Below are 26,455 nucleotides of genomic sequence, written 5' to 3'. Positions count from 1 at the left end.
GTTCCAGACAGACAATGTTTGTTTGATCGGATGACGCGTGATTTGGGCGGGAGTGTCTATTTTATAATTAAAAACACGTTATTTTGAGTTTAGAACTTTATCAAATATTATTGTAAAACCATATGAAGTGCGCTGTAGGTTTAGGAAACAAAAAACCTGCAAGCAGTCGATGGGAGAAATGAATCATTTCGAAGCTTTGAATCAATTGAACCATTTTGCGACTCACCGATTCACTGTTTCGAATCACTCGAAACGCCACGCGCTGGTGACGCCTGCTGCCCAAAACTGTGTAAATCATGCCACAAAACATGCACAAAAACAGCTTTTACAAACCCATTGCAAATGTTTTATTGAAAGTATAATATATTAAATGCAATCAAATTAAATTAAATGTGAAGTGTCACTATAATATCTGTTTGTTTATTAATTGATGAACCACAGCGCTGTCTATGGTTTTAACTGATCTTGGATTAGTTTTATAAATTTGTTGACATTTTTAATTTGAATCATTTATGCAATTAAAAGGAAGACACATTTGTAGTATCTTACTGGGATGTCTAGACCAGTCCTCAATAAAACAAACAAAACAAGCCATATTTAATGTAATTCGATTGCATTTAATATATTATACTTGGCATTATAAAACTAGGACAATTTTTAATATAACTCCGACTGGATTCGTCTGAAAGAAGAAAGTCACATACACCTAGGATGCCTTCAGGGTGAGTAAAGCATGGGCTAATTTTCATTTTTGGGTGAACTAACCCTTTAATGACAAAAAAAAAAAAAAAAAAAAAAAACCCTTTAATGACGAACACGTGTGTATTAGAGTGTAGAGTGATAGTGAACTGTCTTTCTGGCCTGATTAGCGATGTCTTCTCATAAAATACAAGAAACAGGCACCACAATTGAATTAATGACACACACGCTTCATATTTAATGTTTTGATTCTGTTGGATGGATTGCACGTTCATGAAAACATTTCTTTGTAAAAGGTGTCATTATCACTGATCTTTAATATATTACACACGTTTGTGTTCTCGTTGTATTGACGGCTTTTGTCCAGCAGGTGTCGCTCTTACAAGTGCTTTAGAAAAGGAGAGGGGGGATACGCACACGCACACGCACACACACACATATACATATTATTTATTTTTTTTACTCTACGTGTATTTAAGGTGTGTTGGTCAGAAACATGAAGTGCATCTACAGCAGCGGCTTTTACAACAATTTATTTGATTTTATTGCATTAAAAGTGACAGCCAAAGTTATGAAATCTTTCAGGTGTATTGTCAAAATAACACAAAATAAGAAAATCATCATAGAGGCAACTAATTTACAAGAATAGATGTCATCCAGCATGTTCAGAAACTGTTGACGAACTCATTTTAAAAGATTTCTTAGTGTAATTTGGAACAGTGTAAATGATCTTATTAATAAGAAAATGTATTCTGATTCTTAATGCGTTTCTAACCGAGTTCAGGACCAAAATCGATAACGCCCAAAAGTTAGCGACTGACAAAGTCGTTTTTCCGCTCTTACACACTAATACAAACTCCTGTAATTTCAATCAAGTGTTTATTTGAGTTTAAAAACAGTAGCACACCTCAACAAAAGCATCATAATTTGAACATCTTGATTTATACGTGCTAAAATGACTTCAAACCTGAATGTGCACAAATTAGGCATCTTAGGAAAGTCAGTGCAAAAACTTTCAGCTCCATCCAAAAATAGCAAATCCATTCAATACTTAAACATCATTCAGTAGAAACAGGCCTATAAAAAAATCACACAAGAGAACATTTAAGTGATTGTCAACTGGCTGAATGTCCCTGAGTGCGTCGTTTGTTCCTGATGGGCGGGGCTTAAAGCACCAGAGGGGCGTCGACCTCATTAGCATGCTGATGGAACTTTGGCCCAGTCAGCTTCTCGCTGAACCTCCCAGGCTCCGCCTCCTTCCGCCACTCGGCTACAGGATTGACGTACCACATGACCGCACCGGACGGATTGATGGACACCACAAACTCTGTGCTGTCCTTCATCTGAGGCAAGAGCTGCTCCGAAAACACGTCATACACCTGAGAGAGAGAGAGAGAGAGAGAGAGACGTGCATGAATCACCTGCGATGCATCAGAGCTGCTGCTGCTGCTGCTGCTGGAGCTCACCTCGTACACTCCAGTCTTGTAGCTCAGCTCCTTCAGAGACGTCGTGTAGCGATACGGCATATCAGATCTCCTGCTGAAGAACACCAGAGCGCTGGACCCTTTAGCTAGGGGCCGCCAGAACACCTCGATCCCGCTCTTCTCCTGACAGAAACACAGTCAGAACCAGTGCAAAAAATACACAAATGACACTAAACTAATCAGCAGCCTATAATTAGTCAGTTAATAAATTAATAAAAAGATTAAAGTAATAAATAATAACAAAAAATGGAGAAATAAATGCAATAGTGTAACATAAAATAATATTTTGCACATTTATTTACGATATAAATTGGCACTTTATTCATGAAAACATTGCTGGAAAATAAATTAACTGATAAAAATACTAAACTAAATCAATTCGATTAAATTAATAAAAAAATCTAAATAATTAAAATTACTCAGTAATACAGTATTTAATCCTAACAGCTACTATAGTGAATAGAAACAAATGTAATAACATGAAAAATACAAACTAAATATTTTACACCGGTTTATATAAATAAATAAAAAAACAGTAAATATATAGAGTCTTTATGCTTAAAAACATATGTCTGTGAAAAGAAATGAATGCAAATAAGATAAAACTAAATTAAAATTAAGAGAAAGTGATTAAAATAATAAAATAAAAAAACAGTACTTAAACCTAAAATATAATATTACAGTAAGAAGAAACAAATGTAATACTGTAACATAATAAAAATTAGTATTTTCCAAATAATATTTATAATAAAATTATTTTTTCTTAATAGATGAAAACATATAGCTGTGAAAATAAAATGAAGATGAGATTAAACGAAATAATATAATATAAAAATATTTAAAATAAATAATACAGTAATTAATTCTAATGATACAGTAATATATTAAATAGAATTAAATGTAATCATGTGACATAACCCCATGATATTCTACAAATAATATTTATAATATGACTTTTTCACAATATAAATTGGTGTTTTATCCATGAAAACATAATGCTGCAAAAATAATTTAATAAAAATACTGAAATAAATCAGATTAAATTAATAAAAAATAATTTAAAAATAATTACAATTATTTAATAATACAGTATATAATCCTAACAGCTACTACAGTGAATAGAAACAAATGTAATAATATTAAATAATCAGGGCTGTCAGTTTAATGCGTTAACTTAATGAACAAAATATTAACAAAATAAAATCTTGTAAATTTGAATAAACTGATGAAAAATTTACAAAAATATTACTTAAATCAATAAATAATCCAGTAGCTAATCCTAAAAAGATAGTAATATAGTAACTCCAAACAAATGCAATACCCTAACACATATTTTCCAGATAACATGTTTATGATAAAAATCACCATATAAATAGTTTTTTTTTAATATTTCAGGATGGGGATGATCATATTTGTTGGTTTTAAAGACTGAAAGGCGTCTCACTTTGATCAGGCGTCGGCCCTGGATGCCCAGGCGGTCCTGATTGATGCCGATGGCGATCTTATTCTGCAGGATCGCGCGAGCCGCTCATGATCGTACGCAGATCGTTAGACATGAAGAGGGGCGCGGCCATGATCGCCCACAGCGCCATCTGAGCCCGTGATTGGTCCATGCTGAGGCCGAAGTCTCCAACGATCAGCTGAGGATGAGAACACAGAAAATAGGATGAAAAAATATGATACAGAATAAATTAAAATATAAAATGCAAATAATAAAATATGATATATATATATAACTCTCGGAGGGATTGGCATGGTAATGCACATGACGGTGTTAATTTATTTGGTCTTGGCGGAATAGATCTGCTACGCTGCTGCTGCCGCAGAGCAGTACCGAGACTTTCTACTGCCATAAAACATCCACAACATGCTGCTGTGAACGTGTAAGAAATACTGCTGCTGCTGCACATAAAGCAAACATGAAATAACCCCCATATATAGCTGCAAAAAAGGATTACATGAATCACATCGTGGCAGATCTGATACAGGTGGGGGAGCTGGGAGTGGGTGGATGGGAGGGTTCAAAACTGAAGCAACATGCACTGCATACGGCAAGCACTAGTCATATTTTTGTAATGCGTGAGCAGTGAGCTCATTGGCTAACGATACAGGAGAGAAGCACCAATCAGCTGTGCCAAGGTGATAATGATTGATGATAGTCAGCTCGGAAAAATGCGCCATCTAGAGTTTCATGCCAGAACTCTGTTTTCCCCTGAATGCGCTCACCATGTCGGGGTCGTTCCACTGACCCGGTCCGGCCGCGGGCTGCAGGACGTCCTGATTATCAAAGAACCAGTCGACGATGCTTAGCACACTGTCCCATGAGTCCTGGATATCATCGTAGTTCCTCCACAGGTTACAGATCTGACCCAGCAGCGTGTAGTTCACCTGAGACGCAACACACACAGCGCTAATCGACAGCTAGATAAAAAGTTCGTCAAGATAAACTTTAGGTTGCTTGATAAAGCCTAGCCTGAAAGTTTACAGCAGCTGTAAAAGCTTTAAGTTTGATAAGTTAGACAGATTAGATGATTAGCATGTTGCTAGCATGATTAGCATGAAGTTAACATGTTGCTAGCATGAGTAGCGTGTTGATAATCATGTTTCTAGCATGATTAGCATTGTTACTAGCATTATTAGCATGTAGTTAGTGTTGCTAACATTTTGATAGCATGGTTGCATGTTGTTAGCATGATCAACATAAATTTACCATGATTAGCATGTTTCTAAAATGATTAACATGCAGTACACATGTTGCTAATCATGTTTCTAGCATGATTAGCATGTTACTAGCATTATTAGCATGTAGTTAGTGTTGCTAACATTTTGATAGCATGGTTATCATGTTGTTAGCATGATCAACATAAATTTAGCACGATTACCATGCAGTCCACATGTTGCTAATCATGTTTCTTGCATAATTAGCATGTACTGTTGTTAGCATGTTGCTAGGATGCTTCTAGCATAATTAACATGTTACTAGCATGATTAGCACGAAGTTAGCATATTGCTAATATGTTCCTAGCATGATTAGTATGTTACTAGCACACTGTTAGCATTATTAGCAAGTGACTAGCATGTTGCTACATTGTTACATTACATCACTTTAGAGCTGCATGATTAATTGTTAAAAGATCGCGATCTCGATTCAAATACCCACACGATCTCATTCCTAAATGACCACGATTCGTCTGTGTCTATTAAATAAAGTAAAAAAACAGCTAAGAAGTATTATAAAGTATTATTACTGCCTTAAGGCTGGTTCACATCAAGGACAATAACGATAAAGATAGAGTTCTAAAAATCGTTCTCAGTATTAAAGAATTGCAGAGTCCACACATTGACAGCCAATCAGAATCAATCCTGCTGTAACGAGCTCGAGGATTTAAAGCGTGCGCTTAGAATAAACAGACGATATCGTTCGCTGGTGTGGACGCTAATATTGTTATCTTTATAGTTATCATTCTTGGTGTGAACTTGGCTTTACAGTCATTCATATTATCGCAGAAATACTGGAATTAAATTTTATAGTTCAGATAGAAACACTGATGTCTATGGTAGCGATCAAAATAGAGCAAATCCCCTTCGGAAAGCAATTGGCGCTTCAAATAACGTTTGTGCCGATTGCATTGTTCTGCCACTAGGTGGCGACAAGTGACTGTGAAAAAATTTATTTTTGTCACTGAATCATTCATTTAAGAGATTCGTTCAAAAACACTGATTCATCCAGTAATGAAACAAGTGAAGTATTTATGAGTGAGTCATTGAATCATTCATTCAAACCACTTTTTTATAATTTCAATATTAAAAATTGGTGTATTAAATTTTACATGTTTAATAATTCATTCAAATTGATTAAACGCTTTTAAATAGACTGCAGCAATAATATTTTGTCACACGTTATTTAGTTTCGTTCAGAATCGTGAGAGAATCAGGATCTCTATTCGAGACAACAACAAAAATTCCAGAATCGTGCAGCTCTACATCACTTCCACTTCCTGCTTTCTACTCACTTTTGGCGGGAGGCCACCCTGATAGGCGGGCCAACTGCAGGAGTAGCCAATGGGACGGCCCGTGGCGTTCAGGGCCTTTGACATCATCGGGTAGCCTGGATTTAATTAATCACAGAAGATAATGAATAAAAGTCTTAATCATGATCAGACGTAATGTGATTATTAAGCAATCAATGCCACAACAGATTGCTTATGATCTACTTCTTAATATAAATGCTGACATATTCATTTTTATTTTTGTAATAAGTTGTAGATAATTGTAAGATGCATATTTGATCTGTTCGAATGAGCAGCTGGAAGTACTAAATCATAGGTGTTTCAAAATAAGAGTCCTGCTGTATTTTGGACTTCTTTACAATTAATTAAAAGTCCTGCATCATACATCTTTTTTCTAGGTATAATTGCTATTTTGTTATTAATTCAAAGTAATGTCAACGTAAATCTGTTTATTGCTTCTTTTTTTTTATGTGTTATTATTGTAAACTTATTTTGAGCTCAGTAAAAATATAAAATAAATATAATTAACTAAGAATGTAAAAAACATTATATAATACAAAATAAAACTTTTTTAGTGTTGTTTTTGGAGCTGTCATTGTAATTTACTTTCATTGTACAGAAAATAGGGGAAAAAACTGAAATAAAATATAATATAGAATTAAATAAAAATATAAAATAAAAATAATATAGAATATAATAATATAATAAAAATTTTTATTTTAATTTAAATGTAATGGGAATACATGGGAAATATTGTATATATTTATATAGAATATACATATAGTATAAAATGAAAATATACAATATAAATAATGTAGAATAAAATATTTACAAGTATTTAAACAGTAAGTACTGATCCTTTAATATTGTTTTTGGAGTCGTTATCTACTTTCATTGTACAGAAAATAGGAAAAATTCAAACATAATATAGAATAAAATAAAAACATAATATAGAATAAAATAAAAACATAAAATACAAGTAATGTAGAATAAAATAATAAAAATTAAAAAAGATTAAATTCATTAAATATTGTTTTTGGACTTGTCATTTAATTTAATTTTACAGAGAATAGGAAAAAGAGTGATATATTAGTACATAAACCAATTTCAGTACAAATGTATATATTTTATAAAACAAGATTTGAGTGTTTGAGCATGTGCCATAAACTGTTAAAGAGTCCTGATTGTTCTGTATGGATATACAGTTTTATTTGTTGTGTGTGTAAATGTGATTTTAACCCTGTGTCTCTGTGACTGAACTGTGCTGATGTTAAAGCGTCTGACCTTGTTCCTGGTAGGACGAGTTCGAGTAGCAGCCGTCCAGCTTCAGCATGTCGATGCCCCAGTCGGCGAAGGTCTGCGCGTCCGTCTGGATCTTGTCCAGCGTGGTTCCTGGATATCCGCCGCATGTGTGAGTGCCCATGTCTCCGTAGATGCCCAGCTTCAGGCCGCGGTCGTGAACGTACTGCGCCAGATGAGCGATGCCTCGCGGAAACCTGCGGGAGAAACATCAGGTGAAGTAGTGCGTAAGATGATCGATGCCTCGGTTTTATTTTTTTTAGAAACATCTGGTGAATTGGGTTTTAAGAAATCCGGTTTTTTTTTTTTTCTCCCTCAAATTCCATTTAATTTTCCCCCCAAATCCCGTTTTATTTTTTCCCAAATTCCATTTTATTTTTTCCCAAAATATTTTTTTTTTTCCCCAAAATTGTTTTATTTTACCTCAAATTCCATTTAATTTTCCCCCCAAATCCCGTTTTATTTTTTCCCAAATTGTTGTTTTTTTTTCCAAAATTCCATTTTATTTTTTCCCAAATTCCATTTTATTTTTTCCCAAATTCCGTTTTATTTTTTCCCAAATTCCATTTTATTTTCCCCCAAAATTCCATTTTATTTTTTCCCAAATTCTGTTTTATTTTTTCCAAATTCCATTTTTTTTCTTCACAAATTCTATTTTATTTTTTCCCCAAATTCTGTTTTATTTTCCCTCAAATTCCATTTATTTTTTTTAATTTTATCCCGTTTTATTTTTTCCCAAATTCTGTTTTATTTTTTCCAAATTCCATTTTTTTTCTTCACAAATTCCATTTATTTTATTTTTCCCAAACCCCCCCAATTCCATTTTATTTCCCCCAAAATTTAATTTTATTTTCTTCCCAAATTCTGGATTCCATTTTTTTCCTTTTTAATTTTTCTTTACTCCTTTTTAATGGTTAAATTAAATATTATTAATCAAAAAGCATGTCTGATTGATTTAAAATAATGAAACTTATACAATTTCACATCAATTTATTAAAAGTTTAACAAAAATTAAATTTTTAGGGCCCTATGAAATTTTTATTGTTTCCTGTCATATGTTTTATTGTTAACAAGTTCTTTGTTTTAGCATGTCTAATTATAAGAATGCACAAAACAACCTAAACTATTCATATTTATTCTTAAAATAGCCTTTTGAAACTTTTTTTTGCCTCCGACAGAAAGTTTTCTGGTTGCAAATGAAAGCATAAAACATTATTTTCAATTATCTTTTAATTACTGAAAATTAAACAAACTTTATTTTTATTTTTTAAATTAAAACATGGAAGAAATGTTGTGTGATTATTCCTTAAAAAATCAGTTTGAATAATTTTAGTAGTAGAAGTATTATGTACATTCTACTGTACAACATTAATATATTTCTGGCACAAAGTCTTCAGGTTAAACCGAACTTTTATTTTGAAGGGTTGCCGTGAATACCTTTACATTTCTGTGTGTATTTGATATTACATTAGTTTTATTAAAATGAAGGTTGAAATGCTCATGAAGTGACTCCGTTTTTATTTTTTTTCAAAATTCCATTTTATTTTTTCCCAAATTCTGATTTATTTTTTTCCCCAAATTCCATTTTATTTTTTCCCAAATTCTGTTTTATTTTTTTTCAAAATTCCATTTTATTTTTTCCCAAATTCTGTTTTATTTTTTCCCCAAATTCTGTTTTTATTTTCCCTCAAAATCCATTTAATTTTTTCCCAAATTCCATTTTATTTTTTCCAAATTCCGTTTTCTTTTTCTTCACAAATTCCATTTATTTTATTTTTTCCCAAACCCCCCAATTCCATTTTATTTCCCCCAAAATTTTATTTTATTTTCTTCCCAAATTCTGGATTTTTTTCTGGATTCCATTTTTTTCCTTTTTAATTCTTCTTTACTCCTTTTTAATGGTTATATTAAACATTATTAATAAAAGCATGTGTAATTACTGAAAGCAAAAAGCATGTGTAATTAGTTCTGGAGATGTATTTATGTCAGACGCTGAAATCACCGCGAAACGAAACCGTGCATCTGCGCCATTCATTCACACAGAGATCCGCAGAAATGCAGGATTCATATTAATATAGTAATTATATTGTATAGTATATAGTGTAATGATCTACTTCTGATTAATTAATTTAAAGTTTAGCAAATTCCGTGACATTCCGCGTAATACAGTAACGTTATACGTTTACGCATCGTAGAAATCATAGGGCCCTAGGTGAAGCTGGAGCGCATTCAGACCCGCTGGGGTCAGGGGTCAGGGGTCAGCACCTCTTGGGGTCGGCCTGCAGTCGGCCCTGACTGTCTCTCAGCATTGAGGACCAGCAGTCGTCGATGTTGATGTAGACGTATCCCAGCTCTCTCCAGCCGTCCTCCGACAGTCTGTCAGCCATCTCCATGAACAGATGCTCACTGAGACAAACATATAGCAGTATCGTTAACTAAAATTAAACTATTAAACATGAAATAATCATATGTGTCCCTGCAGCACAGAAGCAGTCATAAGTGTCACAGGTATATTTGTAGCAATAGACAACAATACATTGTATGAGTCACAATTATACATTTCTCTTTTATGACAAAAATCATTAGGATATTAAGTAAAGATCATGTTCCATGAAGATATTTTGTACATTTCCTAGCGTAAATATATCAAAATTTAATTTTTGATTAGTAATATGCATTGCTAAGAACTTCATTTGAACAGCTTTAAAGATGATTTTCTCAATATTTAGATTTTTGTGCTCCCTCAGATTCCTGATTTTCAGATAGTTGTATCTCAGACAAATATTGTCATATCCTAACAAACTTGTTTAGATTATTTATTCAGCTTTCAGATGATGTATAAATCTCAATTTTGAAAAATTGACCATTATGACTGGTTTTGTGCTCCAGGGTCACATATAATAAAAATTTAATAAAGCTGAAATAAATAAAATATAAAATGTAAAATACAATATGAAATATAAAATAAAATTAAATATTAGATGACAAACTTTAAATAAAATTTAGAAATGCTGTTTTGGCAACTAACTGAAATAAATGTAAATTAAAAAAATTATAATTATTATATTACCTAAATAATTGTATAACACATACACACAGTAAAATTATTTTTAAAAAATAACTTAATATTTTAATTAAAATTTCATTAAAAAAAATTAAACCCAAACATTAATTAAAAAAAAAAATTAACCAAACCGAAATAAGAGGATTATTGTTTAATTAGTACTGAGCTGAATAAGATATTTCACATAAAAGATGTTCACATATAGTCCACAAGAGAAAATAATAGTTTAATTTATTAAAATGAACACGTTCAAAAGTTTTCATCCCCTTGATTCTTAACACTGTGTTGTTATCTGAATGATCCCCAGCTGTGTTCTGTGTTCAGTGATAGTTGCTCATGAGTCTCTTGTTTGTTCTTAACAGTTAAACTGTCTGCTGTTCTTCAGAAAAATCCTCCAGCTCACACTAATTCTGTGGTTTTCCTGCATTTTTATGTTTTTTAACCCTTTCCAGCAGTGACTGTATGATTTTGAGATCCATCTTTTCACACTGAGGACGACTGAGGGACTCAAACACAACTATTACAGAAGATTCAAACACTCAGTGACGCTCCAGAAGGAGAAACCATGCATTAAGAGCCGGGGGTGAAAACTTTTGAACCGAATGGAGATGTGTCGGTTTTTCTTCTTTTGCCTAAAATCTTTTTTTTTTTTTCATCTAGTGCAGCCCTTCAGAGGCAACAGAAGATACTTACATGTTTCCCAGAAGACAAAATAAGATAAATTTACCCTGATCTTCAAATTCAAAAGTTTTCACCCCCCCGGCTCTTTTGGCCTCAGCTGTAGATCATCTTTAATTGATAAACCTGATGCAGTTGTCGGGGTCGTTCAGACAGTCGATGTCACAGCGGAAACGTTCCCAGGCTAACCATCCCATCGGCGGGGTCCTCATCAGCCCGTTATCCAGAGCCCAGGCGGCCGCGGAGAACGCCAGAACAAAAATAACCGCTGAGCGCTGCATTTCTGAAACACCATTAATATTATGAGTTATTATGAATGCATTCCCACCGGAAAAATGCAAGCAGATGAGGCCAGACAAGAAACACAATCTAACTTTGACAGGAACTTTTCAATTAGTCAACTCTCTACAGTTACGAAAATTACACTTTTACTAAACTTCCTTTTAGACTTGCACTCTTACTGCTTGTTTTCTTAAAAAAAAGTTTTAAAAAAACTAACACTAGCTTCTCTATTCTTTTTATATTCTATTCTATCTGTTTCCTTTTTTATTATATTATTAAAGACAAATTAAAACTAAAAAAACGTACAAGTAAAATTGCTCTTTTGTTGATTTTGATTGATTTCATTGTAAGTCGCTTTGGATAAAAGCATCTGCTAAAAGACTAATTCTCAAATATATTCCATTTGTTGTTATTAAGAACATAAAGTGCATTAAACATTACATTAAGGGCTTTGTGAAGTAACTTGCAGGAGTTTCGTGAGTTTAACTAAAAGCAAATAATGAATTAAAAATCCTAAAAATGTCAAATTTAAAAACAATTCATTTTAAAATAACATCAATCACTTACAACACTTACTAAAAATTAAATATTGTATTCGTTTACATTCATTTAAAAGATGAAAAAGAAGAGAATCATAATAATTTATTGCTCTACTACTAATAATAATCAATAAACAAGCAACTACAGTCTGATTGAGTATTTTAAAATGTAATTTAATCTAATTACAGCTCTGTCTCTCATTAGTGTAATCTGCAGAAATATTTTATATGCCTCTTTGAGCTGATTTTAATATCTTTGAGTTTAATATCTGTCATAAAGAACACACCTGATAGTCACCTGACACACACACACACGTGACCCACACACACGTGACCCACACACACACACACACACACACACACACACACAGATCACAGGATACACACTCAATATCATATTTAATAACACTCTTTTTTATATTTAGATTTAATAACACACATATAACATGAGTAGGAGTGACTCTGACTTCCTGTTAGACTCACTTCCTGTTAGAATCCACCACACGGATGTCTGTTTGCAGCGTGTAAATGATATAGTGATATATAACTGCATAAATCTCCGTATTTTATAGAATTGTATGAAACTAGCAGAAACTTGAGAGAGTGTGGTTTATATCGCGCGTCACTCACCGGATGCGGATGTTGGATCTTCCCTCGGTTTCTGTGTCAGATGTGAGCGGCTCGGTTCTGAACACAGCTCTGTGTGTGTGTGAGTGAGTGTGTGTGTGTGTGTGTGTGAGAGAGAGAGAGAGAAAGAGAATGGATGTGCGTGTGTGTGTGTGTGTGTGCGTGTTGACATAGCCGCTCATGTGACTGCATTCGTGTCACGTGGCGCGGCATCAGCTGACCGCGGCTGTTTATTAACAAGGAAGTTCCGCATACATTACTTTTTTTAATGCTCAAAAATAGTATAGAAAAATAATACAACCATCAACATAAAATAATAAACATGCAAATATAATATAGCAAATACTATAGTGTTTTTGAACCATGCTATAGTAAAGTACTTCTATGGTAATTCTATGCTGTGGTTATATAACAACTATAGTAATATAAACAAATGACTTTACCCAATACTGTACTAAGTTCTCTACAACTATAGGGTGTATTATACTACAATGCACTACAGTTCACTGTAGTAAAAACTATTCATTAACAAAGTGTTGTAAATGCTATAATATATACAGTATAATACACTTTAGGGGGCGTTTAATAGGCTACATTACACACTGAACACTAAATTGAGATTTGCAAGTCATTAAAGATTTTTTAGGAGTTTTTAGCTTTGAAAGTTAAGTTCTTAGACAACTGGATCAATTAAAATTCTTTCATGAAAACAAAAGAGAGAGGTCTTGAGTTTCAATATTTGCATGTGTGGATTCATGCAAAATCATATTTGTAGCAATAGTTTTCTTTTAGACTGTTCTTACTATGTCCTTCCAAAACAGTGAACGTTCATTATAAATTTTACTCCTAATGAAACTTAAAGGGTTAGTTCACCCAAAAATGAAGATTAGCCCATGAATTACTCACCCTTAAGGCATCCTAGATGTACAGTATATGACTTTATTCTTTCAGATGAATCCAGTCTGAGTTACAATTAAATTTTGTCTTTGATCTTTCAAGCTGTTTCATGCACTCAGCGGGTGTTGCAGTGCATCAGTCCAAAAGAAGTGAAGTAAAGCGCATCCATCCATAATAAAAAGTGTCTCACACGGCCCCAGGGGTGCAATTAAAAATAACAAAACATTTCATTTGAAGTGGGTGCATAATTTTTATTATTATTATTATTATTAATTTGCAGTGATGGTTTTGTGTGTTTTATGGAGAGCTTGTCCCCTAATTTTGAAACATTTTAAAACCGTTATGACACGGGCTAACGAAGCCTCGTTTACTGAAATCACGTGACTTTGGGAGTTTGATACGTGCTCCGAACCACTGTCTCTGAACAAATGATTCTCAAAGATTTTGAAGCAAAAGTGCCAATCACTACATGCACTGCAAAAAAATATTTTTTTGCTTAGTATTATTTGTCTTGTTTTTTAATATATCTAAACAATCTTGAATCAAGGTGCATTTATTTTGCAAGTGGCTTAAGATATTCTTGTTTTCTGAAAAAAGTTAGCTTTTGCTTAAAACGAGCAAAAATATCTGCCAATGGGGCAAAAAAAAAATCTTGTATAGCCTTTGAATTAAGATTTTTCTTTCATCATTGGCAGATATTTTTGCTAATTTTAAGCAAAAACTAACAAAAGTTTGATACATTTTTTTTCAGAAAACAAGAATTAATATCTTAAGCCACTTTAGTTACCAAATAAATGCACCTTCATTCAAGAATATTTAGATAGTTATACTAGAAAAAAATACTAAGTAAGAAAATCATTTTTTGCAGTGTGAATGTTCATCATCATGGTCTGTGAATTCCATTTCATATGGACTTAAAGCAACAGACAGTCTAACTGAACTTCAATAACTTCAATAACATCAAGCAAAGAATTTACGGCTGCCATAAACGCAGAAGAACACATGCAAATGAAGCAACACCACACGTTACACACAGTATAATCTTTTTTTATTACAAGATGAGCTTGAACAGTTCTCCACCCATGGTTTTTTTCCAAAGGTCCCTGTAGATTGAAGCCGATCTGGAGAAATCCTAGCATTTGCTCAGTACAGTATTATACAGAAACTCGCCTTCAGATAAAACACAAACATCAGCACACTGAAACAGATCAAGTAGAGGTGGTTTCTGGAGACGCTGCTTGTTCTCGATGGACAGACGTGCATAAATGTGTGTCTGAAGCATCTAATGCCTGCTTGATCTACATTAGCTTCAGACACACCCATATAAAGATTTACTACAAAAATCGTCTGTACAAAAACTGCGCTTCCCTTTTTTTTCTTGTTATAAATCTCTGTTGAATGAGTGGCCAGTGACAGACAGAATGGATGCTAGTAGAAAGGTTTCTAGAAAAGTTGATGTTTATTTAAACGACAGAACTTTGGCTTGAGTCGTTGATCAGGACGGAGTGTGGCGTACAACAGACGGACATCAGTTCATGGAGGTTACACTGCAAAAAATGATTTTCTTACTTAGTAATTTTATCTTGTTTTCTAGTGTAAAGATCAAAAGATTCTTAGATCACGATGCATTTACTTGACAAGTAAAATAGGTTAGTTAAGATATTAAGTCTTGCTTTCTAAAAAAAATATCAAAATTTAGTTAAAACAAGCAAAAATATCTGCCAATGGGTAAGAAAAATCTAACATCTAACTACTGGGGTGCCTCAGGGCTCCGTCCTTGGACCACTTCTCTTCTCTGTCTACATGGCATCACTAGGTTCTGTCATTCAGAAACATGGCTTTTGATATCACTGCTGTGCTGATGACACTCAACTCTACCTCTCATTCCATCCTGATGATCCGACGGTAGCTGCTCGCATCTCAGCTTGTCTAACAGACATTTCTTTCTGAATGAAGGACCATCACCTTCAACTCAACCTTGCCAAGACAAAACTGCTTGTGGTTCCAGCAAACCCATCGTTTCATCACAATTTCACCATCCAGTTAGGCACATCAACCATAACTCCTTCAAAAACAGCCAGAAACCTTGGAGTTATGATTGATGATCAGCTAACTTTCTCAGACCACGTTGCTAAAACTGTCTGGTCCTGCAGATTTGCTTTATTTAACATCAAGAAGATCAGGCCCTTTCTTTCGTAACATGCTGCACAACTCCTTGTTCAAGCTCTTGTTCGGTCCAGGCTAGACTATTGCAACGCTCTCTTGGCAGGTCTTCCAGCCAGTTCTATCAAACCTTTAAAATTAATCCAGAACACGGCAGCAAGATAAATTTTTAATTAGCCGAAAATAATGCAAGTCACACCTCTGTTCATCAATTTGCACTGGCTACCAATAGCTGTTCACATGAAATTCAAGGCATTGATGTTTGCAATACAAAACCAGCACTGGCTCTGCACCCCTTTACCTAAATTCATTACTTCAGAGTTATGTGCCTCTAGAAGCTTGCGTTCTGCAAGTGAACGTCGCTTGATTGTTCATCCCAAAGAAGCACAAATCACTTTCACTGACTTTTAAATTAAATGTTCCCTCCTGGTGGAATGACCTGCTCAATTCAATCCGAGCAGCTGAGTCCTTAGCCATCTTTAAGAATCGACTAAAACACATCTCTTCCATCTTTATATGACCCTCTAACTCTAGCACTCTCTATTCTAATTCTATTCTTTAAAAAAAAAGTACTTGCCCCTTTTAGACTTGAACTGTTTTTATTTACTAACTGCCTGTTTTCTTAAAAAACTAACACTAGATTGCTCTATTCTTTTTGTATTCTATCTGTTTTCTTTTTATTTATTATATAGTTTAAAAAAAAACTTGCTACAGTATGTGTACAGCATTAAGCTAACTGAGACTTGTTATAGCACTTGTATATCATTGCTCTTTTGTTGATTTTGATTGCTTCCATTGTCCTCATTTTTAAGTCGCTTTGGATAAAAGTGTCTGCTAAATGACTAAATGTAAATGTAAAACTAATCTTAATTCAAAGGCTAAACAAGATTATTTTTCTTGCCCCATTAGCAGATATTTTTTCTTGTTTTAAGCAAAAACTAACTCAATTTAGATTTTTTTTTTTTTTCAGAAAACAAGAATTAATATCCTAAGCCATTTTACCTGTAAATTCATCTTGATTCAAGATTTATTATTATTTTTTTTTTTTTAGATATTTAGACTAGAAAACAAGACAAAAATAAATAAGAAAACATTTTTTCCAAAGATATTGCTGCCTTCAAGTCAAAAGTTATGTTGGAATAATTATTTTCAAGAGATGAATGATTTTTTCACGCTCTGACTTTCCGGGATTAAAGAAATGATTTTGTAAGCTTGCACTGATCATAATTAATTTCTTTATTGGCATAATTTTGTTTTCTGGTAATGGAAACGACACAGCTTTCCAGATTTAGCCAACCTGATCTCATGGCTATTCGTACATATTTGACAAGGTGGCTAATTTGTCCAAATGTATACGACTTCGCTCGTACGAATTGATACGATTTGTGAAAAAAATCATACGTGTTTTACGAGGTGGCAAATTCTTAGGAATTTGTAAGAAGGACCACACCTACCTTTGCCCCTAAATTTAACCTTCACAGAAATCATACAAAATGATACGAGTGAGTTCGTATGAATTGGCTGTGAGATTTAGCTAGTGTTTCTATGACAAAAATAAGGTTTGCTTTTGGCTATTTCCCATTTAACAAAAACAAGTTCTAAGAACGTTTTGCTAATGTTCCCGTTAAGTTATGAAAAAGTTATTTCTGAATGTTCTCTTAATATTTAAAATGTCCAGTTTTAAAAATGTTTTAAAAAATGCTTCTTCTTGGTTGTATGAACATTAAGGGAACCTTTCATCATTTTTAAACTTTGTTTGTTACTTTTGAATGTTCAGAGTAACATTAAGTAAACATTATGAACTGAAACAGAACGTATTTTTCCATTCCAATATGCTACTTTTTCATTGTTTTCACTGTTCCATCTTTTGCAGCATCTCACACATGAGCGCCACATTTTTAAGATGCCGTTTCAAGTTAATGTCAGTTCCAAAACAGTGGACCAATCAGAAGACCCCGGAGGCGGAGCAAGCTTTTGTTTAAAGTAGCAAGTTGGCATGGCAACTGTTTTATTTCATGACAACATGGCAGAGGTGTTCTATGCTGCGAATAAAAAAACAAAAACAATTCTGAGTGACGCATAGATGTGTTCTGTGTGAACAGCCCCTTTAAGATACTATTTTGTGTAAGAAATGTTCTCAGAACACGAAGGATTTAGTTGGAACTTTAACAGAACGTTCTCTAAAGTTATTTTTAATTTTTATATCCAGAAACGAACATTCTGGGAACCTTTTTTTTTTTTTCATTTAAATATTTATGCAATCCTTTTTAATGGTTGAAAATTGTATTAGTCAGAAAGCATACATAATTAATAAAGAATAAAGAAACTGCAATTGCAAACATGAAATTTAACACAAGTATTAACAAAAATTTAATTTTTAGAAAGTTTTTTTTTTTTTGCATTCTGTTTTATTGTTACCAAATTCTGTTTAAGCATGATTAATTATTTGAATGCATAAAAAAACTAATAAATTAACATTTATTTTTACATTAGCCACGTGAAGGTTTTTTTCCCCCAGAAATTCTGTGTTGTGTATTTAAATTTTTCTGATTATCAAATGAAGACATAAATCATTAATTTAATTAAACTTTTAATCATTTGAAAGTTAAACAAACTCTTTCTTTTTTGGGGGAATAACAAACAGGGTTTACTATTAAAATTAAAACACGGAATAAATATTGTGTGATTATTCTTTAAAAAAAATATAAATAATAATTAAAAAACTTATTTTAAAGTTTTAATAACTTTATAAGTAGGAGTAGTAGTAATACATAAGTGCATTCTTCTGCACAACAGTAATAGGCCTATATTTCTGTCACAATTTCTTCAAGTTAAACCAAACTTTTATTTTGACAGGTTGCCATGACTAACATGCCAACACTAACATTCCCAGAATGTTCAGAAATTGTAAACCGAGACATAACTTCTTATAAATAAATGGAATTAGTTTTATAGTGTATTGAGAAAATGTGATGGGATGAATAGCTCAATCATCAAAAAAAAAGTTACATCTAGTAAAAAAAAAATTCCCCCAATTACAAATGCATTTTCAAATCAGAGTTTGCAGTGTTGTGATTCATGTGGAGCGGGCTGGTTTGGTTCATGACTCTTTATTGAAGAATATGGAGATAATGAGCAATGCTCTTGAAGGCAGCAATAAAGGAGGCATATGAGGAAAACGGATGGGTTCGAAACATTGACCTATTTTCACAGAGAAAACAGAGAAAAGCAACGTGAAATGAGAGCAGAAGTAATGGAGTACTGCTCTGTGAGGGATGTAGTTCAGAATCGCTCACGAATCCGGATTTCCACAGGAAACATCTTTGTGTCCGTCATTTGGACGAGAGTCACAGGAGAGGCGTCACGCCATGGTCTCTTTCCCCGGGAGCCTCCTGTCGTTAAAGGTATGCATGTTAATCACCTCCTCTGTTTTGACGATGGCGGGCGGCTGGGGTTTCTGTTTCCGCCGCCGCTGGCATTTCAGAGACACCCTGAGCTCCTCCACCATCACGCTGCAGAACGAGCGCTGCGCACAGAAGAGCAAATCACAGACACGTGTTGGTTTCCTTTCAGTCCTAGTCTTTTCTAATTTATACAGATACATACGTCTGCTTGAAAACCAGGCCCTCTCGGTGCCATAAATGTCCAGATGTCCAGATAAAATTGTAATGAAGCTGAAAAGAACTTATTCTTCTTTAAAAATGTTAGGTTTAAAATCCAAATAGTCATTTTAGTTTTTTGAATGCTGTTCATGGGGTTGGTTCGCTCCGTTGGCCGGTTGTGTGTGTGTGTGTGTGTGTCTGTGTGCAAAGAAACAATCTGTCACAGTGCATGAGTACTGCATTGAAATCTCTTTCGTGCTGAGTCACTTTTGAATGGCTTAAAATGCTTTAATGTTTAAACTGACAAGGCTTAAAACACATGAGAATAATAAAGCAGCACTACCCCAATCATTCAGATAGGAGTTAAACTGCATTCTCTTCAGCAGGTGAACATAAAATAAGTTACATATCACTACTGGTGAATGGGCCAGTGTTATGCAAATATGTCTGAAAGGTCTGAGATGCCACATGAAGGATACTGTATGATGCGTTATTTGTTATGAAAACAATGTTTGGGATACAATGATCAAAACTTTGATGTAGATGAGGTGATATTGATATAGATAATGTATATGTTGAATATTCATCCAAATTATGGTGAAAACCAAAACATTTGTGTGTTAAAATAACATTTGTGTGTTCAAAATGTAAAGAAGTGCTTATATTACTTCACTGGCCAACGGAGCGAAGCAACCCTGTGATGTCACACGCTGTGGTACTGCACGAGGGCGGCGCCCTTGCTCCAAAAGTTATAACAAAACATCCTTTTTTTCTTTAAAATGGTTACATTAATTGTCTTTGTTATATATTTTGGAAATCACTTTACTAAATAATGTAAACTTGACAGACTGCTTCACTTCCACTTTAAGACATAATACTAGTACTATAGTAATTGTCCGATAAAAGCGTGAAAGAGCGACTGATACAGCAGGTTTATTAGGCTGCTGTCACTTTAAGACCTAATGTACTATAATATTTGTCTGATAAAAGCGTGAAAGAGCGACTGATACAGCAGGTTTATTAGGCTGCTGTCACTTTAAAAGACCTACTGTACTTTAGTATTTGTGTGATAAAGATGTAAAAGAGTGACTGATACAGAAGGTTTATTTGGCTGCTGTCACTTTAAGACCTAATGTACTATAATATTTTGTCTGATAAAAACATGAAAGAGCGACTGAATACAGCAGGTTTATTAGGCTGCTGTCACTTTAAGACCTACTGTACTTTAGTATTTGTGTGATAAAAGACGTGAAAGAGATTGACTGATACAGCAGGTTTATTAGGCTGCTGTCACTTTAAGACATAATGTACTATAATATTTGTCTGATTATGGTATGAAAGAGCGACTGATACAGCAGATTTACTAGGCTGCTGTCACTTTAAGACCTACTCTACTTTAGTATTTGTGTGATAAAGACATAAAAGAGCGACTGATACAGCAGGTTTATTTGGCTGCTGTCACTTTAAGACCTAATGTACTTTAGTATTTGTGTGATAAAGACGTGAAAGAGTGACTGATACAGCAGGTTTATTAGGCTGCTGTCACTTTAAGACCTACTGTACTTTAGTATTTGTGTGATAAAGACGTGAAAGAGCGATTGATACAGCAGGTTTATTAGGCTGCTGTCACTTTAAGACATAATGTACTATAGTGTTTGTCTGATAAAAGTGTGAAAATGCGACTGATACAGCAGATTTATTAGGCTGCTGTCACTTTAAGACATAATGTACTATAATATTTGTCTGATAAAAGCATGAAAGAGCGACTGATACAGCAGGTTTATTAGGCTGCTGTCACTTTAAGACCTACTGTACTTTAGTATTTGTGTGATAAAGATGTAAAAGAGTGACTGATACAGAAGGTTTATTCGGCTGCTGTCACTTTAAGACCTAACATACTATAGTGTTTATCCGATAAAGATGTGAAAGAGCGACTGATACAGCAGATTTATTAGGCTGCTGTCACTTTAAGACATAATGTACTATAATATTTGACTGATAAAAGCATGAAAGAGTGACTGATACAGCAGATTTATTCGGCTGCTGTCACGTTAAGACCTAACGTACTATAGTGTTTGTCCGATAAAGATGTGAAAGAGCAATATCTGGTGTTTGTGTCTGATACCTTCTCGATCTGTGCGTTCTGTTTGGATTTGTACAGCACCTCGCCGACTGCCACGAACAGGGACAGCACCAGGCCGGCGGCGAGGACGATGAAGATGCCGCCGATGTTCTGCACGCCGAGGGCACTGGCCTCCTTACTCTCCTCCTCCGGACAGCCGTTCCCCCTCCACCACTTCTCCTTCATCATGTGCAGCTTGCCCTCCTCCTGCAGCTGCAGGATGGCGATGGTGATCTTGTCCCGATACGGCGAGCCTGCGGGAGAACCACGGGACAGGTGAGAAGCAGCAGGGCTGCGTCACAAATCCGTATTTAAAGTCCACTTGAACTGACCTACAGAGGGTACACATTCTAGTTTCAGTGCAAATCAGGCCCCATCAGTGGCATAATGTCAAATAGCAATTTTTTGTTAAATAAGAAACTTAGAAATTATGAAGCTCAAAGCTTTTTTTTTATTCTTTAAAAATGGTATTTGAGCTTTAAAATCTTTCAAGTGTTGTGAACACTGTTCTAGTTGATGAACAATATTCATTACTTTTATTTTATTTTTATATTTTCAGTGAATAACAACTTTGAGATACTGTTATGATTTCTATTATTACTTATTATTCCTATTAAAATTAGTGGGTTATTAGTTTTTTTTTTCTGTATTAGTTTTTTCTTTTTTTTTACTTAGTATTTTTTATTTATTATTTATTTATTTATTAATATTTTGAATTAGTAGTAGTTTTGTTTTTTAAATGTTTATTATTTTTAAATTAAATTGTTTATTTAATTTAATTATTTTATTTATTTTAATTTTTATTTATAATATTTTGAATATTTTATTTTTATAGTTTCCTTCTTCGTTTTAACTTAATTATTGAAAGTTTGTTTATTGTGCTTTTGTCATTTTTAGTAGCTTTAATGTCTATATAGTTTTTATACATTTTTATTTCATGCTTTTTAGATTGTATGAATACATTGAATTAGTTTTTATTGCTCTATTCTCTCTTTTCCCTTTAAACTTTATTTTAGTAAAGTTTTAGTCATTTTTTGTGTTTTCATTTTTAGTAGTTTTTGTGAATTTTTATTTCAGTATTTTAGTTATTTTCATACATCATTAAAATTAATTAAAATGAGAAATGATGCCTTGGCAACTAGCTGAAAAAAGTTGTTCTTTAATATTTTATTTTATTTCACTTAATGATCATTTTATTAAAATAATATAAAGATAACTATAATAACTCTATAAATGACCCAATATTAATTTTTAAAATAATTTGTGTTGTTCACTTTCATTTTCAGCTCCTTTCTGTAACCACTAAATAAATAAATGCAAGCAAATAAATAAATACGTAAATAAATAAAGGACGAGTCTAGAGGATTTTCTGTGCTAATCAACACAAACGCTGCTGATGGAGCTTTAATCCTGAACATCCTTTAATATCTCCAGTCCTCATTCAAACATCATTACACGAGCTGTATTCTTTCCTAAAGCACTGATGTTATTCCAGGAATATGTATTTAGTCCTCCAATGGATCAGTTGAGTCCCGCAGAATGAGTCACTCGTCCCAGAACGATCAAATGAACGCTTGTTATTCTGAAAGACGTGTGTGTGTGGATAACAGGATTACACAGAGGGGAGGCAGAAACACAGAGGATTTGTGCAGATAAATATGGATAAATATTCCCTTTTTATTCCCTCCTCCCCCACAGAACTGATTTCTATAAAGCGCACAGATCCTCTGCTATTTTCTTCCTTTTTTCATGAAATAATTTAGCTTGAAAATGAAATTTAAGTATTAAATAAAAACATAGTGTTCAGAAGATCTAACAACCAGGCTTATTATCATTAACTAAAGCTAAAACCACGATAAGACATTTTTGTTACTTGAAATAAAATAAACTAAAATATTAAACATTGTTGTTGTTTTAAATAACTAAAAATTTTAATTAATGCAAATTTTATGAAAACCTAGCGCAAAAATTACTCAAGGTCAAAAGTTTACATCCCCCTTTCAGAATCTGCTAAATGTTAATTATTTTACCAAAATAAGAGGGATCATACAAAATGCATGTTATTGTTTATTTAGTACTGACCGGAATAAGATATTTCACATAAAAAATATGTTCACATATAGTCCACAAGAGAATGTATGTTTTTTTTTTTTTTGTAATGAACCCGTTCAAAAGTTTGCATCCCCTTGATTCAAAAACACAGCTGTGGATCATTCAGCTAACAACACAGTGTTAAGAATCAAGGGGGTGTAAACTTTTGAACGGGGTTATTTTTTTTATAAATTCAACTGTTATTTTCTCTTGTGGACTATATGTGAAATAAACAATAACATGCATTTTGTATCCCTCTTACTTAGGTAAAATAATTAGCATTTTGCAGATTCTGAAAGGGGGGTGTAAACTTTTGAGCTCAGCTGTGAGCGTGAATGTTTGACTGCTGACGATGTAGATGTGTGTTGTACCGATGGGCGTCCCCACGCCGTACGCCTTGGAGTCGATCAGGCCGCCGATCTGCGTCAGGTTACAGTTGCGCTGCGTGACGAACTCGATGGTGGTGGACTCCATCAGAAAAGCGTAGTCCGACGTCAGCACGCGATGGATGCCCTCCTCCACGCTCTTCACTATCACAGACTGACGCCGGCTGTTCATGAACTCCCACATCTTATCGTACGTCGAGATCTTGGTTTTCTGCAGCGCGGACGGAGAGGTTAGGATGTAACCGGACTATTAATAATCAGAAATATGTGACCCTGGAGCACAAAACCAGTCATAAGGGTCAGTTTTTTTAAATTGAGATTTATGCATCATCTGAAAGAAGTTGAATAAATGTGCTTCACATTGATGTAAGGTTTGTAAGGATGTGACGATATTTGGCTGAGATGCAACTATTTGAAAATCTGGAATCTGAGGGTGCAAAAAAAATAATTTTTAAAGTTGTTCAAATGAAGTTCTTAGCAATGCATATTACTAATCAAAAATTAAGTTTTGATATATTTACGGTAGGAAATGTACAAAATATCTTCATGGAACATGATCTTTACTTAATATCCTAATGATTTTTGGCATCAAAGAAAAATGTATAATTTTGACTCATACAATGTATTGTTGTCTGTTGCTACAAATATACCTGTGCTACTGATGACTGCTTCTGTGCTGCAGGGACACAGATCATTGAACTGCACTGATACATTGTTATCAGATGAGAACAAAACTATGAGTTGGATAATGAGCTGCTTTATAGCTGAAACTGAATCAGTTTTATAAATGATGAAATTTGAACTGAATCATTCTGAATAATGACTCTATTGTCTTCTGTAGAGCTGCTTTATAGCCTAAAATTTCATTTGTTTAACAACTGATGAATTTTACAATATTACCACTGTTATTTTCCCGTTAACTGAACTGAATTGAATCAAAACTTAACTGGATCATTCTGAATAATGTCTTCTGTAGAGCTGCTTTATAGCATAAAATTAATTTTTGGAACTGATTAATTTTACAACATTTGCTCTTTTGTTTAACTGAACTGAATCAATGTTGAGCTGAAGCATCTGTGCTGTATGAAGCGCTGCAGGGATCTGAGACGAACAGCGTATGGAGGACGCCTGCAGTACCTTGAAGAAGGTCATGGTGGCGCCGTCCTCCACCACGCCGTACAGGATCTTGGTTTGTTTGGCCAGATCGTCGGCCGAGTCGATGGGTGACTCCATGCGCTCCACCGTCAGGAAGGCGGCCAGGTTTGCGGTGTACGACGAGATGATGATGAGGGTGAAGAACCACCAGATTCCTCCCACGATCCTAGTGGACAGAGCCTTCGGCATCAGCTCCGACCCTGAGGACCACCAATGAACAGCTCAACCCTTCTGGACCATGAAAAGTCACTTCTTCCAGCACTTACACCAGTGTTTCCCAATCCTGGTGCTGGAGAACCCCCAACACTGCACATTTTAGATATCTTCCTATTCAAACACACCTGATTCAACTCATTAGTGAAGACTCCAAAACCTCAAATGTGTGTGTCAGATAAGAGAGACACCGAAAGCGTGCAGTGTTGGGGGTTCTAATAATGTGAAATATTTTTATTATTTAAAATAACTGCTTTCTGTTTGAATATATTTTAAACCATAATTTATTTCTGTTTGAGCAGTGTATATATCTTATATTATTACTCCAGTCTTCAGTGTCACATGATCTTCAGAAATCATTCTAATATGCTGATTTGCTGCTCAGGAAACATTTATTATTTCCATGAGCTTTAGGGTTTATTAGGGTTTCCATGAGCTCTCTGTGTGTGTATCTGTGTGAGGCATGAGTGTGATCAGGAGGCGCTGAGACGCTAACAAACTCACCTTGACGCATGAGAGCGCCGACACCGAACCAGAAGCTGTTGAGCAGCGTGAAGTTATTCTCCAGCACGTCTGACTCTGGGTTACAGGGGTGAGGGTTATACCACTCGTACGGACTGAACCTGAGCGACAGAGAGAGCGCAGACTGATGCATCCACTGCCACAAACACACACTCTCTCTCACACAAACACACTGAGAACAAACATTAAGGCACTAAAGGCGAGACATTACAGGCAGAACTGCTGTGTTTTCATGCACTGGCCAGTTTTTGGTCATGTTTCTATTTGGTAAATGTTTATTTTATTACACTTTATCTATTTGCATCTTTAAATTTCAATACATATTAATGCCCATAATAAAAAAGTTGGTAACACTTTATTTTAAGGTGTTCTTTTTACTTGTATTACATGTGCTGACTATTATAATAACAATACATGATGCATAAGTACATGCAAGTAAACTAAAGTACATTTAGTTAATTAATATTACGCCGTACTTAATTTTTTTTTATGTTTTTGTATTTTCTACTTAAAATAAAGTCTAACCAAAAAGTCCACTTCAGCAGCACTTACATTCATTAAAACTTACAGCTTTATTCCCATCTACACTGAGATTTTTATTGTTTTTTAAAGGAGTCTCATC

The 26,455-nt window shown here is 34.1% G+C and overlaps 2 protein-coding genes across 2 annotated transcripts in view; both read right to left on the bottom strand.

Annotated features, from left to right (window-relative positions):
- Positions 1-1,216: 1,216 nt before the first annotated feature.
- LOC109044979 (alpha-N-acetylgalactosaminidase-like) lies at positions 1,217-12,846 on the bottom strand. Its single transcript, XM_042721537.1, is given in 10 exon segments — positions 1,217-2,078; positions 2,166-2,306; positions 3,628-3,697; positions 3,699-3,823; positions 4,410-4,571; positions 6,197-6,291; positions 7,478-7,689; positions 9,758-9,898; positions 11,361-11,517; positions 12,686-12,846. Coding segments are annotated over 9 exon segments (1,314 nt in total). The 5' UTR covers positions 11,516-11,517; positions 12,686-12,846; the 3' UTR covers positions 1,217-1,865.
- Positions 12,847-17,436: 4,590 nt separating this feature from the next.
- Positions 17,437-26,455, bottom strand: part of LOC109068158 (glutamate receptor ionotropic, kainate 2-like) — a 51,074-nt gene continuing 42,055 nt past the window's right edge. The window contains exons 12-16 of the mRNA XM_042721535.1: positions 25,816-25,934; positions 25,081-25,298; positions 23,929-24,154; positions 21,470-21,720; positions 17,437-19,268 (exon numbers count right to left, since the gene is read on the bottom strand). Coding sequence (XP_042577469.1) covers positions 19,104-19,268; positions 21,470-21,720; positions 23,929-24,154; positions 25,081-25,298; positions 25,816-25,934 — 979 coding nt within the window. The 3' untranslated portion in view covers positions 17,437-19,103. The remainder of the gene's footprint in view (positions 19,269-21,469; positions 21,721-23,928; positions 24,155-25,080; positions 25,299-25,815; positions 25,935-26,455) is intronic.

The sequence above is a fragment of the Cyprinus carpio genome, chromosome B4, assembly GCF_018340385.1.
Source record: "Cyprinus carpio isolate SPL01 chromosome B4, ASM1834038v1, whole genome shotgun sequence".
Taxonomy (NCBI): domain Eukaryota; kingdom Metazoa; phylum Chordata; class Actinopteri; order Cypriniformes; family Cyprinidae; genus Cyprinus; species Cyprinus carpio.
Note: the sequence above shows the minus strand (reverse complement) of the source record. Positions and strands in the feature narration are given on the sequence as shown.